At 39.7% G+C, this 17,996-nt stretch overlaps 1 protein-coding gene across 1 annotated transcript; it reads left to right on the forward strand.

Annotated features, from left to right (window-relative positions):
* The first annotated feature begins 4,572 nt into the window (after positions 1-4,572).
* On the forward strand, positions 4,573-17,707 carry LOC127363397 (sodium/hydrogen exchanger 6). Its single transcript, XM_051399770.1, has 16 exons — positions 4,573-4,994; positions 5,637-5,836; positions 6,168-6,245; positions 6,479-6,555; positions 6,758-6,870; positions 7,028-7,133; positions 8,845-8,991; positions 9,304-9,404; positions 10,073-10,161; positions 11,874-11,987; positions 12,731-12,842; positions 13,358-13,511; positions 13,634-13,664; positions 13,781-13,869; positions 14,349-14,454; positions 14,734-17,707. Exons 1-16 carry the CDS (start codon positions 4,718-4,720, stop codon positions 15,055-15,057), a joined length of 2,118 nt encoding a protein of 705 aa, XP_051255730.1. The 5' UTR covers positions 4,573-4,717; the 3' UTR covers positions 15,058-17,707.
* The last annotated feature ends 289 nt before the right edge of the window (positions 17,708-17,996 follow it).

The raw sequence follows: 17,996 nt of genomic DNA on the forward strand, positions 1-17,996 counted from the left end.
CTGGAGTCTACATATCCCGGGATGAAGCGACAAGGAGCCTTTTGGCAGAGGACACAGGATGATCAAAATTTCGCACAACAATCTCCTGGAAGAGGTTCCAGCGGATCAGCATGACCCTCAGGTTCGACAACCGCCTGAGTAGACCAATGCATCAACGGAGGGACAAGATGGCTAAGATCCGGGGTTTGTGGGATTTGTGGAGCACCCGCCTCCCCCTCCTTTTCAATCCAGGCTGGGGTGTATGTGTTGATTAACAGCTAGTCCCTTTCAAGGGACGCTGTTCAAGGTTGTTGGCAACTACAGATGTTGTCGGAGGTCCTGCAGGTGGCCATAGACCCTTTTTTGCAACATCTTGGACGTCTCCTAGAATGCCAATTCCAGCTGGAACCAAAGGGGGCGCCTGTTTCTTGAGGAGTTGGGTCCGAAGACGCTGCATGCCGCGCACACCAGCAGCAGCCACACTGGTGGCACAGGTCTAAGGCCAAGAAACAGAACAAAGGGAAGAGCCAGCGGGCCCTTGATGAGGTGCAAGAATGCACATTTTGCACACGACAGCGAAAGGTCTAGACCTAGTGTGCCAAGTGCAGCAAGTATTCATGCAGAGTATACATGAAAATGATCTGCAGCTCCCGCTCCACTTACTGTACTCTCTTACCAACACACACACAAACTGTTTTATCTTTTGTGTTTTTTTGGGTTAATATTCACAAAATGGCATTAAAGGGTTAAAATGATTTAAGAAATACATGTACATTTAATAGTTATGATCAGGACTGAAGTTGGTCAAAAAGATTTAATGCAGTGAAAGTGAAAAAAAAGATTCACATACAATATTTTTATAGCACTTTTTAGGAACTGAAAATGTTTTGCACAAAGGGTAAAACATCATCATTTTCTGAAGGGTTGCAAAACAAAAATGCACAAAAAAATCAAGGAAGTAAGTCTTTATCTTAAACTGATAGTTTAAGCTGAGACACGTCCAAATAATATTATTATAATTCACCTGTAATTTAACATTTTGAATTCTTAGGCTTCAAATGTATTTACTGGGTGGTTCTTTGGGAAAAACCTGTCCTGCCAAGCAGAGAAGCAGAGAAAAGTAGAGACTAGTTTCCATCATGACAACTGAAACAGGGTGCTTTCAGAACGGTCGCAGCATCTATATATCGGTGCGTCACATATCATTTCTGAGGTTGAAATATTAGGCCATAGATAAGCATGACATGTCTCAGGTAGGCCTTATGCTGTATGTATGTATGCAGCTGAAACACTACACTACAAAAAATATGCCTCCCACCAATCCCACTACATCTATGGACTAACACTTATCACAAACCAACAAAAAGGAACTTGTAACCTTCTCTCCTCCCAGAAGAAAAATTAAAACTCACACATGCTACGCCCCAAATGTCATGACTCCTGCGTGATTGTGTGATTGTGTGGTTTTGTTTTCTAACCTAGTGTGAGTGAGGTGTGCTTATTGGGTTTGTCTGCCTGCTTGTTCCCTCCCCCCTAGCCCTCTCTCTCTCTCTCTGTCTCCTCTCACTTGCTGGTCACCCACAATCAAGCACACCTGCCTTCAATCAAGACTGCACCTCACCGCTATAAGAAGCCTGGCTGAAATCCCTGCCGGGTCGTTGCACCACACACAGTATGTTGTGTGCCTTGCTTCAGCTCCTTGAACTTGTTAGCCAGTGTAGTCTTTTGATTGTCAGCCTTTTTTTTATTTTTATGCATGCTGACATAAGGTAAAAGCTCCATCCTTATTCTTCTTGATCTCATTGCTGCCTGTGATACCATCAATCATGCCAGTTTACTTGATATATTACAGAACTGGGTTGGCATTTCGGGTACAACTTTAAACTGGTTTCATTCCTATTAAACTAATAGAATATTTTAGTGTCTGCATTAATAATCATGTTTCCTTCTCTGCTCCCCTGCTGTGTGGTGTCCCTCAGGGGTCGGTTCTTGGTCCAATTCTGTTCTCCTGTACATGCTTTCTCTGGGTCATTTTTTCAGCCGTTTTCCAAGACGTGTCATACTACTGTTATGTCGATGATACACAGATCTACTTCTCTGAGAAACCCAATAACCTGAATCAACTGTCCTCCCTCCATGAGTGCTTGGCTGCCACCAAAGACAGGATGTCTCCTAAATTTCTCCACTTAAATCCTGACAAACCTGAAATCATTTTATTTGGCCCTGAATTATCAAACCCACTGCTAAGAATCTGGGTATCCTCTTTGACCAGTATGACATTTGACCACCATGTTACAAAACTTGTCAAGTCCTGTTTCCTGCAGCTATGAAATATTGCAAAAAATCTAACTCCCTCTACACGTGCCTCATTCAAGCTTCCTTAAATTGTTTACAGTTAGTACAAAATGCACTTTTAACCAGAACCAGCCGTTGGTCCCACATTGCTCCGTTGGCTTCCTGTGAAATTCTGAGTCAGCTATAAGATCTTACTGATTAGGCAATTCATGTCCTTGTTCCTCATTCCACTCCTCGGCCTCTTAACTCCTTAAATCTAGGCCTTTTATCCCTTCCCTGCTCCAACTGCAAAACTAAAGGTGACTGTGTCTTTGCTGTTTTAGCCCCAACATTCACTCAGATTCACTAAATCTGTGGACTGTTTTAAGCAGCTCCTCAAAACCCACCTCTATAGGCAAGTCATTTTATAGATCTCCTTGTTTATTTTCTCATCTGTCGTCTCTCTTTTAATGTATCCTTTCAGTCTTGTTTTATCTTCCATATGTTTGTATTTATACCCATGTGTGTTTATATTTTTATTTGTTTGTTTGTTTGTGAAGCACTTTGTAACTCTGTGTTAAAAAAGTGCTGTATAAATAAAGCTTTTCTTACTTATTTACTTACTTACTTGTCCACAGGGACCGACACAGAGCAGTTGGTTTGGTTGGTGGTAAAAGAGGAGGTGGAGCTGCATTTTATGTCCACTCTTTTTACAAGAATCAGTAGATAAAATGACAGAAGGGTCATGTGCCACCAGATATGCGTTGCTCAAAAAGTTGATATCTGTGGGTTGGTTTCCTGTGAGAGGAAACTGTGTCTTTAGAAGGTATCTGATGCACAACACTTTTTGGGAATGACTTATCCTTCCAAATTGTGCTGTGCTGCGATTCAAACAAAGCTTATCAAAATCAAACACAACTCACATAAAATCATAACTGAATTGTTACATTTAGTTTGAAATATGTCCCAGAACACAGTTTGCCTTTGATCTTTTGCCAACCAATATTGCAAATAATAATAAAAATAATAAAAATAATTTCTTAGTCAACCCCGACGTCTGTGACAAACTTTTAACTTGCCATTTGATCTCTGACGTCTTGACAATCAGCTCATCTCAGCTCATTTCTAGTAAATTGGACAGGGGTTTTTTGTGCAAATGTGTGATTACTGAGTTCTTATTGTTCAGTTTTTTTTTTTTTTACATAGAAAGCATGCAGATGTATTTTTGCTTATCTTGTCTCTGTGTGGCCAAGTAAAACTTTTAGACACTGGTGCAAAACAGAGTTGAAACTACAATCAAATATTGGTATTGCATATAGTTAAAATGCCTCATGGTGCTGAAGTGGTTGAAAAGTCCTTAATATTTTTAACATAATTGCTTTTAAGTATCTTGAACAGATATCTTCACACAAGGCCATACATAATTTATCAATTTTCTGATCCTTGCAGTCATGCAGGAGATGTGTCAGTTGTGGATTGTGAAGTGTTGGGAAACTCAACCTTCACTGAGATGCCTCCTGAAAGGGAACCTGCTCTACCTCCTCAGATGAGACTGTGAAGGTGGAAGAGGCGCCGGGGCAGACAGGTCTGAGTCACAGAGACTGACAGAGCAGTTTGTGTGGTCGAAGGTGATAGAGGAGGCTCTGTTTTCTTCCAATGTGAACACAAATGATCATTTAACAGCTTAATTCTGCTTTGATTCTGAACTGATTGCATTTTATAACCAAAATGGCAGACCAGAGTGAGTCAATGAAGTGATGCGAGTTACTGAAACAAAGTTATTAAACTATATTATTATTATTATTATTATTATTATTATTATTACATATATTATGATATTATTATATAGAATGAAAAAAATGTGCCCTTCACGTATTTTATCGTTAATTTTGTTATTTCTTATTTCATTTTTATCTCTGTGGAGCACTTTGTAACTTTGCTTTGATAAATGCTTTGATAAATAAAGTTTATTATTATGATATTCATCTATACATATATTTAAAGTTATGATGATGTATATTATACTCACAATACATTATTTCACTGCACTCAGCATCACCTGTGTGACCATTACATAATCTACATTAAAATTACACAATATATGTCTATAATAATGAAAAATCACCTTTTGAAATGAATGAATGAATGTATATGCTACTTCTCTCATTGTATTTCCATTTCATTTTACCTATATTTACTCTACCGTTTGTTTTTGTTTGTTTTGCCAACCATCAAACCTTCAAGCGCCATGATGTGTCGCTGCTACCACTACCCCCCTACTCACGTCTGGGGCTTTTATTTTGAAGAACCGGAAGTTCCCGTGTTTTGATAACGGCTGCGGAAGAAGCTGTCATTTGCTGTCGTCTCGCCGATTCCCCGTCCAAGCAGTTAGCTGTCCCCTCAATAACAAATATAAAAACCAAATTTAAACCGACAAATGTAACCGTAGTCACATAAAGCCACCATGGGATTTACACTGGGACGCTGTCTTGGTGCTGAACCGTCGAAAGCGCTCCCGTTGTTTCCCTTTCTGTTGACATTCCTGCTCGTCGGGATCCAAGGCGACAGCAATGCGATGGATAACGTCGCAACTGAGAGGATGGCTGAGGAGAGCCACCGACAGGACAGTGCCAATCTGCTTATATTCATAATGCTCCTAACGCTCACTATTTTAACCATATGGCTGTTCAAACACCGGCGTTTTAGGTTCCTGCACGAAACAGGACTAGCGATGATCTATGGTAAGACCACTGGCGTTCACTTGGACCTAGCCTCAGTGCTAGCTGGATGTGGTGCTGTTAGCTCCTCAAAACTTAACCACAGGGCTGAAATTGAGTCTCAGGTTTCAGGATACGTCGGGGGGGAAGGCTCCCTGGGAGATATAATATACATATGCATATATATGTTGTATACTTAGTGACATTTTGTGGTTTTTTTTCATAGAGTTTGTCTTCTGTCAGCTGTCATATTAACAGAAGACTACAAGGTGATATTGTTAAGCTATTAAACTCACACTCATCCCCTTTAACTAGACACCTGCACCATCAGTCATTTTCATTACAGTGGGAAGCTGCTTTGATGAATCATCTTTTCCTTTCCCAACACAAGCCCATCCCTTCCAGTATAATTAACTTGGCCCAATTAATGTTTGTTTTTTGTACGACACCAATCTAATTAAAGTATTTAGCACGCCCAAATAATTAAATACAACCTCACCCTATTTTGCTGCAACCTGTGTCCTCCTTTAAAAGATTAGTGTTTATGAACTGGCTTTTTAATTTGTTTTATTTTTTATTTGTGAAGTACTGCGTAAGCTATATTTCTTTTACCCCAGATCCTTGACTAACTGATGTGCCTTTACTCTCTTTTCCTCCTCTCTGAAGGCCTGTTGGTGGGTGTGATCCTGCGGTTCGGCGTCCATGTGCCCCAGAGCATGAGTGACGTGATCCCCAGCTGTGCTGTCAACGCCAGTCCCGCCACTCTGCTGGTCAACGTCAGCGGGCGCTTCTACGAGTACACTCTGAAGGGGGAAGTCAGCCGGGGGAAAGGTCACCAAGTGCAGGATGATGAGATGCTGAGAAAGGCAAGGGGATGAACAGATGGAGGATTGGAGTGGAGGGTGCGAGTGGTTGTTTTTTGGTGTACTGCTCTCACCCAGCGTATGAAATTACCAGTGTGCATGCGACAAATGGCAGAAATATATGTATTATAGATGCATTTGTGAGGGTTTGTCGGTGAGATGAAAACCTCAGCAGATCGCTGTCAATAAAAATGCTGGCAGGTAAATTATGTTGATTTACTGGTGTGTACTAGTAGCGTTTCTGAAGAATGTTTGGTAAGATGTGTCAGGTTCAGCGGGAATTGACCACTTGAAAATAGTTGTATAACCTCTTATAATTTACTACTGTCTTCAGGTGACCTTTGACCCGGAGGTTTTTTTCAACATTTTGCTGCCTCCCATTATCTTCCACGCTGGTTACAGTCTAAAGAGGGTAAGGAATACACTAATAAAGAATAACAATAATACACAAATGATGTAAATGACATATCATAACAAATAAAGTTGGATCCCAAATGAGATCTTAAACAAAAGGTAATATTATTATTATTAGTTTGTGATTCGTCACCTACAAGTTTCCAAACATATTGAGATCTTTTTTTAATGATGATGATTGTCTGTAAGTACTAGACAGCTTCTATTTTAGTATGTTCCTTGTTTGCTCAGAGACATTTCTTCAGAAACATCGGCTCCATCCTGGCCTATGCTTTCATGGGAACAGTCATTTCCTGCTTTGTTATTGGGTAAGTCATTTAGTAATCCTTTAAATAACCTCAGAGGATGCTGTTTTTTTTTTGTTGTTTTTACCTCTATGCCTTACATTCAGACACAAATACAGCAACAGAGTTTGTTCAGAACATTTTGCCTAATTTAATCTGATCAGTTTGTTGAATGAACGAGCAGTACCAGTGTCTTTTATGACTTGTACATATCCTTTCCTCCTAGGCTGATCATGTATGGCTTTGTGTCCTTCATGAAAGTTGTGGGCCAGCTTGGGGGAGATTTTTACTTTACTGACTGCCTCTTCTTTGGGGCCATCGTTTCAGCAACAGACCCAGGTAGGTAGTGCCATAAAACATAGCGATGTATATGTATTATAGAAGCAGTGGTGGCACATTATTGTTCTTGTTAGTCTTGAGTCTTTGCTCCTCTCCTGCTGTACGATATCTGTGTTGCTTATACTCTTAAATGTTATTTATCTCCTCTGTGTCTCAGTGACAGTGCTGGCTATCTTTAATGAGCTAAAGGTAGATGTGGACCTGTATGCATTACTCTTTGGGGAGAGTGTCCTCAACGATGCTGTGGCCATCGTCCTCTCTTCGTAAGCATTAATTACACACTGCGGAAATATGCACAAACACAGTCCACACAACGGTATCTACATTTCAAGAGTCATTAGTTGCCTTAGAGGTTGGTAGATCCCTTCCTACCTGTCTCCAATAGAAGTGATAGTAAGTGATTGGGGACAAAAATGCAGAGCCCTCTTTTTGTGCAAAATGCAACCTAAGTTCAGTTGAAGCTCACGTGAGCTCCAGCTATCTGAGTTAGATAAATGAAGTGAGTGCAAAGTTATCCACTTTTTGGTACAAAATTCAGATTTCCTGCAGTGTTTTTCCTCACTTAGCTGCAGCTGAGGGATAGTAATACAAAGTGGGACGACTGTAACTTCGGAAGATACCTGCTTGTTTGATGTGACTGACTGTTGAAGCCTCATATTAGCTTCAGTTGAACTTTTTGTTGAATTCATTATCACACAGAGCGAAGACTGTGGATTGCATCCTCTATCACTTCAATTAGAACTGCATTAGGAAGGGATATTTTAACAGCCAGTATGGACAGGAGAAACACATTACAGTGAGCAATAACTCTTGAAATGTACATATGGACATGTGAGTATTGTTTTAAGACAGACTTGAAAAAACGTGAACCCACCCTTCATTTTCTAGTTCTGTGTTAATGACTTGCACCATAACGAGGCTAATTCAGATTCTTGTGTTATACATTGCACCTGAATGGACAGTAATTGTACTAACATCAGTCCCTGTCATTTCACTGCTTGCCTTCCTTCACCCATCCGTGTCATTCATCGCCCACCTGTACGTATGTATGTATGCAGTGTTCTCCTTCGCTTGGAGAAGCAGGGTAGGCAGGGGTCTGGAGCTTTGCTCCCCCCAAGAGGCAATGACCCTGTCTGGCAAGAGGGGGCAGAGGAATGGCTGGGAGAAAACCAGACATTGGCTGGGTGGGTGGGTGGATGGGCTGTCAGCGTGGTTGTAGTATTAGAACCTGATCATCTCATTTCAGTGGATGTGATGATTTTCTTTACTTAGAATGTAGCCTCGAACCACCGCTCATTAGGATGATCACTGCCCTCCCCATACCCCATATCCATTCTTTGTGTCGTTTTTTTTGTTTTGTCTGAACCCTAAAGACCCTGCAAATGACCAGAAAAAAAACCCCAAAAACCTTTTTTATGAATGTTTTGGTAATCTATGTGTGTGAAAAGATGTGTTACTGCTGAATATCAGTGCTGGTGATTTGCTTTGTTGGTCTTGGAAGGTAATTTGGGAACTACTCCTCATAAAGGGGTAGCACCTGAATTAGCTGTTTGTGCACTTACTAGTTCTGTTATTGGATATCAACCAAATGGTGTTGAGAGATCCAAGATCCAGTTATAAATGAGAATGCAAGACCCGAACTTCCTCCCTTTTTATGACTGTAAAAACCCAAATCCAGTCTCTGTGAGTTAAGTGTTTGTTGCTATTGTGAAGGAGGTTACCAAAATCCTCTAAATTTATACAAAATCAGATAAAAGACCAGGCTGCTAACATCAACTTTTATTGGATTTGGGTTGCTGCAGGTTTTATTTGATGCCTGATTTCATCTTGAAAGTCTCTCTGTTTGAGTTTTTATGTGAGCACGTGTTTAACATTTTGACCAGTTCCCCTTCCTGCATTCTTAGTAAGAGACTATTTCCTTTTTCCATGTAAATGTTTTTATTTGCGTGTACTCTCCGTCTATCTGCCCTTCAGCTCCATTGTGGCGTACCAGCCTGCGGGAGACAACAGTCACAGCTTTGAGGCCATGGCCTTGTTGAAATCCTTCGGCATCTTCCTGGGCGTTTTCAGCGGATCCTTTGCTCTTGGAGTGGCCACTGGAGTCATGACCGCTCTCATATCCTTTCACCTCTTGCTCACCATCACATAATGCACATTTATATTCACCAGTGTGCATATATAGTAATGCACGAGGGTTTATAAGCAACTTCGAGTTGTATTTGATTTCAGAAAAACTGTTGTGGCTGTCCCTATAGCTGTAACCTTCTGTCTGACTTACACAGAGTTATTTGTTTTATTTAATCTCTTCAGATTGTCTTGTTTTAACAAGGCGATGTCTTTCATACCTCATATGTCAATTATGGGGGCTGCAGGTTGACGTGGGATGTGCCATTCTTTGTTTTGCTCCTTGACTTTCAGTTTTGATCACGTGACCAAGTTCACTAAGCTGAGGGACTTCCCCTTGCTGGAGACAGCTCTCTTTTTCCTCATGTCCTGGAGCACCTTTTTATTGGCCGAGGCCTGTGGGTTTACAGGTACAGCTGCATATATACACCTGTATAGTTTCTGTTGACCGTGTACCACGCTTTCAAGCATGCACATATTTTTAGCTGTCTTAGGTTTTCTTTGTAGGAAGTTCCTCTTAAAAATTATGAGTAATTGATACTGTAAGAAAGGATGAGTCATTCATACCAAGAAAAATTAAACCATCAATTCAAGTAAAGCACACCCTCACTCTCATTAATACTGTGGCTCAGTATTAATGACGTAGAGGTAGAAAGTAGGTGTTTCGATCCCCGCCTCCTCCCCACCGCATCAGAGCAAGATACTGAACCCCGATCAATGTGTCATCGGTGTGTGAATGTGTGAAAGGGTAAATTTGGCATGTAGTGTAAAAGCGCTATTTGAATAGGATAAGGCAGACAATAACAATCTATATATATATATATATATATATGTCAGTCTCTCAATACTTTCCGACCTCCCCACCCATTGGTTCTAATTGAACACGTGAAGTTAAAAGATAAATGTCACCCTACTGCAAGATAGAATACTTAATGTAGCATCAATTAATTGATGGATTTGTATTTTCATGGGATATTTCACTTTTTAAATGTGTTTGATCCCCCTCCACTGAAATATAGTGCAGTGTGTTTTGAGTTATATTTGATGTTACAGCTGTGTAATCTTTGTTTTTCTTCAGGTGTAGTGGCTGTCCTGTTCTGTGGGATCACTCAGGCTCACTACACTTTCAACAATCTCTCCCCTGACTCTCAGGACAGGACCAAACAGGTGATAAGCAATCACTTTTATTTTGTTCTTGATCCCATTGTGTCTATTACTATCTTTTAAACAGCTTTAATCATTGCTCTGTAAGCAAATTACACATTTTGCCAATACTGCTACTACTACTAATAATATTGATGCTAATTAATATCTTAAATTTGTATAAAAGTTAAATAAATCAAGTTTACAAAGTCACCGATTTGATAAAAAACTGAGAAATACCTTGAATGAAAATACTCAGAAAAGAGGATGTTTTGAATCATCTGTGCTTTGGCAATAGTACAAGTCAGTAGATATAAAAAGCTCATTCTAAGGTAACAAAAACAATAATTCCTCTATTGAGGTGATTATACACTAATGAAAACCTAGTTATGCACTTTACATTCCATTTCTGCCAAAAGATCTTTGTGAATGTTACACACTGGACCTTTAATGGAAGCGTATTGAGGCCAACACACCACACCAAATCACACCATACAACCACCAACACTGTGGCGGTATATACCACAGCACTGTGTTTGTGATGGGTTACATAGGATCTAAACTTGTGTAATGCTCGTCTGTATCAACACCAGCAGTGAGACTGAGGAGAAACAGACAAGTTTTGGTATCTCTAATAACTCTAACGTTAGTTTGAGAGCCTGAAAACCAGAATTTATGTTCTTCTTATTTGTGTTTGTTGAGATCATTGACATATATTACGATGGACTCTCCAAAAGTGAAGCCAAAACATCTCAATTGCCCCCTGGTGGCTGACTGCAGTATAGGTCTTAAAGACTGTTGCCCCCATTTTTAAGAGATGGGACATGTATCAAACAAACAAAAAAATTAAACTACACTTCAAATGTATTTTTCTCAAAGATGGTTTCTTGAATTTTAGTCAGTTTTTATCACACTGATGTATGTTCAACTGTTATTTTTTCTGATAATTCTGGTTTTAATTAGTTATTTGAAGCCATAAAAAGGGAGTTTGACAGCTGACCCGAGCTTGCAATTGAGTCGGATGGACGTATGGACTTTTGATACAGTGACGCCAACCGCTACTGCGTGGACTCCGAATGATGAAAGATAACAGCGGCCACATCCTGGAGATGTTCTGTCGATGGTTGAGATAGTCACTTAGCTGGATGCACAGTTTGTTCTCAGTTATATTCAGAACATCAGCGTACAACACTGTTCGAGTGATGCTTAAAAGTTAGTAGGAAACACATTTTGAGGATTTTTAGAGTAATGTAACTATTAAGTAAATTAAGAGTTGCAGATAAAACTGACGTCCTTTTTATCTTTTGTGGCTGTAACTTAATTATAAAAGAGTCAGACACACATAGTATTCAATGAGGAGGACTTACATTAGATTTTAGGGAGTTATAGCTTCTGACAGATTGGACATAGCTCGGTTTTACCTTCTCTATAACGATATATTTATCTGGGCGGCCAGTGAAGGCTGTAATGAATCATTTTGTTGGCTTTAACTAGTTATCAAATTAATACCAATGCAGTACAGTTACTAAATATGGTTAACATATACATTTCTCTCTAAATTTGATAAGACGGGTAACATTTTGCACTCGTGCCAGCTAGAGGTGTCTGACAACGTAGTCAATGCTGATAAAGTTTAACCACAGGAAATGTTCTCATCAAACTTTCCATCCAAAGTGATGAGAATGCAATGTGTTTTCACGCTGTCACATTTTTTCTATGCATGTATATATTTTCAGTTGTTCGAGCTGTTGAACTTCCTGGCAGAGAACTTCATCTTCTCCTACATGGGTTTGACTCTCTTCTCCTTCCAGTCACACGTCTTCAACCCCATGTTCATTATTGGAGCCTTTGTATCCTTTACTCACTGTTAATGCACCACTCGAACAAATCGGAGCAGATCATTGGCTGTATGATGAAGAATGCTGTTCCATGTAACCGCTACAATGTAGTAAATGTTGGGATGATGCCATAGTTCTTGTAGTTAAGTATAGAAGAATGTTGTTTCTTACTGTATTATCTTTCTGGACTATTACGGTCTGCATAACATGTTTTGGATAGCATGTCTGCATCAGTTACATGCAGCAACTCCCCCATATTTATGAAAATACATCTTGATACTAACACTATTACTGCTGCCAAAGCTGATAATAATAGTGTGATTGTACCTTATTTGTATTTTAAAGAATATTTTTTAAAACTAGCAAAGACATTTCATTCACACCTTTCTCATACATTAATTGCTTTGCGATCGATTAACCGGGATTACAGTTCCATAAAAGTTTATTCTTGTAACTGTATTTATGCCTATTAGGTTAAGGTTTGCATGTGTGAATTAACATCCCTCCACTGATGATCTATCAAGTGGGAACTAATCACATCAATGTATAGTTCTGCAAGCTACAGAAGTGGTCTATATGGAGTAAACATGTCCTAGTTTTACCCAGTCTAGCTGTCACTCAGTAGTGTCGAGTAGAAATAGTCATTACAGTACACTTATTATAGACCCTAACGATGAGTTAGAATTTACACCCAGTTTGCCCGCGTTGCGTTACTTCACAGTGTGTTGTGCCCTTGACCTTCTTGCGTTGTGCAGATGGCGGTGTTTCTGGGCAGGGCTGCAAACATCTACCCTTTGTCTTTCCTGCTCAACCTGGGCCGCAAGAACAAGATCAGATCCAACTTTCAGCATGTCATGATGTTCGCAGGTACGGACCTGAGACAGTAAAGTCTCTTCTGTCCTTAACTCTGTGCCCTTAGATTTTGTCCTTAAAGTTTCTCACATGGACCCAAAAGACTGATCTACTTCTCAGCTGGGACCTGGTTCTGTTAAAATAAACTGTCAGCGGATCCAAGTCTGTATTTAAAAAGAACATTAGGCCAGAAAATGGTGTGCTAAGACAGTTTCCTTTTAGACCAATAACACACTCCTACTCAGACACAGTGTTGTTATGAATAACAGCCCCTACGTCAGCTGACATTTTCTGTTGAAACTGGTTAATATAAATAAGAAATCCCCTACATGTCTCCGCACATAATGTTTCTTTGTGTTTGAACCTGTAGAGTCATTTCCTTTTATTATGTATAAAATGTGAACCACTGTGGCTTTACTTTAGTTAATTATATATATATAAAAAAAACTGACTTTTGGCAAACCACACACACACACACACACACACACACACACACTCACACTCACTGTCTTGTTGTTTGTCTCCTCTAGGCCTGCGTGGGGCGATGACCTTTGCTCTTTCAATCCGAGACACAGCAACTTACGCCCGTCAGATGATGTTTTCAACCACCCTCCTAATTGTCTTCTTCACTGTCTGGATCTGTGGGGGGGGCACCACACCCATGCTGTCCTTCATGAGCATACCGTAAGGCGGGGCATCTGTTTGTGTGCATTTGTTCTTCTGTTTGTGTGCATTTGTTCTTCTGTTTGTGTGCCTATCTGCTCTATTGAATATTTTTCTCACCGTTGCAATCTATTCTCTTTCAGGGTTGGGGTGGATTCTGATCAAGACACATCTGTAAGTTTTAGTTTTAGTACTGATTGAAATCTCTTTTTGGTTGCAATGTAACTCTTACTAAAAATAAAAATGTTTAAGTAATGAAAAAGTAACTTTATTATTGTTTTGTTCCACAGAGTTCAGCGGTGTTGGATGGGTCTCAGCGGAGAAACACCAAGCATGAGAGCGCCTGGCCCTTCAGGATCTGGTATAACTTTGACCACAAGTATCCTTTGAGCCATGGATCACATGTTTAAGATCCAGTCTTCAGAAGAGTGGGAGCTAGATTCATCTTTGGACACCAGGGGGTGCTCTTTACAAACAAAATATACAAATACTTTCTGTGCAGGATATTTACAGTATGAAACACATTTAAATTGTTGTTGCTCAAAGGTATATGTGATTTTAAACAATATAGCATCAAACAACCATTTGCAATGTAAAGACATATTGGTGTCCCGAGTAGAGAACGACATCACAGTTTGAAGTGTTTTTATGGTTATCTGCTTGGTAAAGTTACTGGTTTTGTTAGTGGAGTCTGGTTGGCTGTAGTGCCCATTGTTTTGGTCTGAGATGCTGCTCCTCTAGTGCGACACCTAGTGGTGAGTGAATTTCAGAAACAGCACAGTTGCATTCAGTTTTTGACCAATTAAAAGTGTTTAATTGTAAGAAACTGGTTATAGTCCCTGACAAAAGTTTCTCCAGCTATCTGAAGCCTCTCCTGACCCACAGCGGCCCCCCTCTCACTGCTACTATGCCTGCATGTTGTGGACCGCTGGCCAGATGCCTCACCAGCCCACAGGCCTATGAGGTTTGGACACACAGCATGATGTAATAAAGTTAAAGTGGCACTTTTTAAAGGCCCAGTCAGTAACTTAGTGACCATCTGAAAGATACACAGATTCCTTATTATTGTTTTACTGCATTTAAGATGAACAAGAATTAACTTTAAAGCTAACTGTCAACATTTAGTTGTCTAATGTTAGTCCATGTATTTAAAGTTGAAATTTGGTGGTGGAGCTCCCTGTCTGTGTTAGATTTCTCTTCATTTCCTTTCCTTTTTTTCCCCCTTTCCCTTTCCACACACCAGAACGAAGGTCAGCTCCATGACGAAGACTCTGACTTCATCCTGAACGATGCCAGCGTGAGCTCCATGTATGCTGACGTCACCGTCAGCACGGACGCCTCCGGATCCCACACCATAAACCGCAAGCACTCCTTTAACTACAGCGCCGGGGGCGGTCCGTCTGATGAAGGCCTGGATCACGAGCTCGCCTTGGCGGAACACGAAGTCGCGATCAGGGGCACCCGTCTGGTCCTTCCCATGGATGACCCAGTGGAGCCCCCAACCACTGTTACCCTGCCCCCGCCTCCCTCCCCGCCACGCTCCGACCCTCGCAGGCACAGACTGTAAGAAGGCTTGTGCTGTCAGGATGCAGTTTGTTGCTTTTCAACTTCGAAAAAACCACAAATCATCTAACTTTCACAAGAAAATAGCATCTGTTAGTTGATTTGTTTGGATTTTTGATTGAAATGACAAACTGTTTTTAACAGTACGAGTCACATAAAAGCACCACCTCTCTGTCTAATGTGGTTTTAAAATTGTCTCAGCTTTGTGACAAACTCGAGGCGTGCTTGATTTAACTCCCCATTTGGGTGGATTACTGTAATCTTAAATGTGAATGCACTACATGTAAGGCAAGGTACTGTAAATCAAGTGCACCTCAAGGCTAAAGGTTACGTAAAATAACGCGACATGCACATTTAGCGACCATTTGAGGAAGCTAAAAAATGGAGCTGTAGTATATGCTCCTGAGTTTGTACTACTGTGGTGATATGCCAGTGCTGTTATCTATGCTCTCTGATAGCCCCTGACTCCCTCCGACGGGGCGATTCCTAAACGTTTCATATGCAGTTTACTCTTCTCTCTGTGGTGAAGTTGCTCCTGACAACAGGACCTGTATTTGTCTAGCTTCCTTCAAGTATTAGTAAGATGACCTACAGTAACACTAACACTTAGAGCGGTTCACTTTGCTCTGGTACCACCACTTACACTTCAGTTACATTACTAATCTTATCTAGCCACAGTGTCCAGTGTATTTCTTTCTGTGTCTCCCTCTCACAGTTCATTAGTGGAGAGGGTTCTTTGTGATAATGGGAGCAACTACACGAGGACATTGATATCTGCGATGGAAGCTGTATTAGGAGTTTTGAATTTTAAAAGAAACACAATCTACAACAAGATTTTAAGTAGATGCAATGAGGCCAAAAACTCAAACTGCTTCAGCAGTATCCAGGAGAGTCTCCACTATCTTCAATCTTAAATCTTAGCACTGTCTGCCTCTTCTCTTCTCGATCAGTTGTTTCACTCGTTAATTTATTTATTTAACAAAAATCATTTATTTGTGTAATGATTAATTTTGTTTATTTATTATTTATTTATGGTTTTGTGACATTAATGATTATCTTGCCCTGTTAAAAAATATAGGACTGCTTGGTGGTGAGAGGCTGTTGATACGCACCTTTAAGCACTAAGGCTCTTCCTACACAAGGTACGCTGTACAGTAGGGAAGTCACGAGGAAGGTGGATGTTCATTCTTTAACTTTGTGTGCATGTTAAAATATCTCCTTCCTGTACTGTAGCAGATCCTTCTACTTTATACTTGGAAACTAGAGCTTCCCTGTGTGTGCATTTTACAAGTGTGTGTGTGTCTGTGTGTGGGCTGATGTCAGAATGAAATTGTCTAAATCTTTAGGGCTAATGTTTGTTTCTTGGTTTTCTGTCGTCATCTGGTTTATTCTTCTTTCTAAAAAAAACAAAACAGCAACAAACAAACAAAGTAACTGCCGTGTCTTTGTGATGTTGTATCATCAAAGATGACTCTGAGGGCTGGCTGAACTGTTTTGAATTAAAGTGCCTATTCAGAAATTCAATTATTTAATGTAGATTTGTACATATTTTGATTTGCTAATGTGCAGCAAGATGATCTTTCTTGATCCTTTTTTTTATATGACACTAAACCCTTTGATTGCTGTTGAATACTGTATTTCCAGTATGATTAGGCCATTAGCTGACTGCCTGTAGTGTAATTATTTGTTTTTGGTGTATTCAAAAAAATAAGAGCCCAAAAGAGTGCAAACTAAAATGTTGTACTTTAATTAATAGGAAATAACAAGTATCACTTATATTTTATTGAATATAATCATTTGTGAATGATGTGTGGAAAATATATTCTTCCTCAAAACGAATGTGTGGCACTTTTAAATGACACAATAATAGACTGAATTTGAGGGTTAGAACCTGGCCACCTCTTTTTATTTGCCAGTAAGGTCAAAGGAAAGATACCACTACAAGAGAATACCACCAACATTTTACTGATGCAGTGTTAGTCTATTTTGCTCCTTGTTGGGCAACCAAGCTCGTCTATTCTGTTCCCACCTCAGTGAGAGATATTTCGCACTGAGGAATCTCCGTAGCTGAGAGAGATCCTTGTTTGTCCTGTTTTCTGCTGAGCAGGTCAGATTTTTATGACCAAGGTAGGAATGACTTCCTGGTCCAAATCATATTTTCAAGACGTTCAATAGTTTATAGCTGCACGTGAGTCTTTTTGATCTTCAAGGAGTATTATTAATATGAGTTTGTGCGTAGTCATCCAAAAGTCTGGGCATGAGTGAATTTGCATTTTCCCCCTTCATTAAGGTACCCTTTAATTTTAATTTGTTTTAATGTAACTGAACCATAACAACAGTTATTTATTTATATATATATATATATACACACACACTATAGTTTAAATGGGATTTTTTGGGAAACAGTTATAATCTATCAATAGTGACACACCTAAAAATCTAAACATGTTTGATTTTGTTGACAGTTGTGTTTGTGAAAGGTACACCTGCAATCTTATATGTGAATGTTTTTGAAATAAATGTGAATTTTTGTTGAGGGGGAAATAATCTCAGATTTAATAGATTTTTCTCTGTGTAGTGTTGAAGTTATTAACAGTGTCTCCTCAGTCAGACATCTTGCAAGTGTACTAAAAAATAAAAACAATTCTTGAAAATGACGTCTCTTTCAAATTATGCCTTCCCGTAATTACTTCCCTTTAACTGCTTTGTTATATATCATTGGGGTACTTAAGCAAATGTTCTAAGTTTTCAATCATTCATTCTTAAAATGTGTTACTTTCCGTATTGAAACTCCTTTAACAATGTAGAGTCTCCGTAACAACTGAGCAAACCCACTGATGAAGACTGAGGTGAAATTGAAAGCTTTGGAAAAAGTAAGTGGACATTTAGTTAATATTGTTTTTTGTATTTCCAAGGTCAAAGATGAATCTTCACTCCAGTTTC

This window comes from Dicentrarchus labrax, unplaced genomic scaffold (assembly GCF_905237075.1).
Source record: "Dicentrarchus labrax unplaced genomic scaffold, dlabrax2021, whole genome shotgun sequence".
Taxonomy (NCBI): Eukaryota; Metazoa; Chordata; class Actinopteri; family Moronidae; genus Dicentrarchus; species Dicentrarchus labrax.

Bases quoted from the DNA above. Each gene is read 5' to 3' on its own strand.
- LOC127363397 (XM_051399770.1), top strand. From the start codon at position 4,718: ATGGGATTTACACTGGGACGCTGTCTTGGTGCTGAACCGTCGAAAGCG. The intron at 13,665-13,780 runs GTAAGTTTTAGT...TTTGTTCCACAG, and splicing joins ATTCTGATCAAGACACATCT to AGTTCAGCGGTGTTGGATGG. The intron at 13,870-14,348 runs GTATCCTTTGAG...AAGTTTCTCCAG, and splicing joins TGGTATAACTTTGACCACAA to CTATCTGAAGCCTCTCCTGA.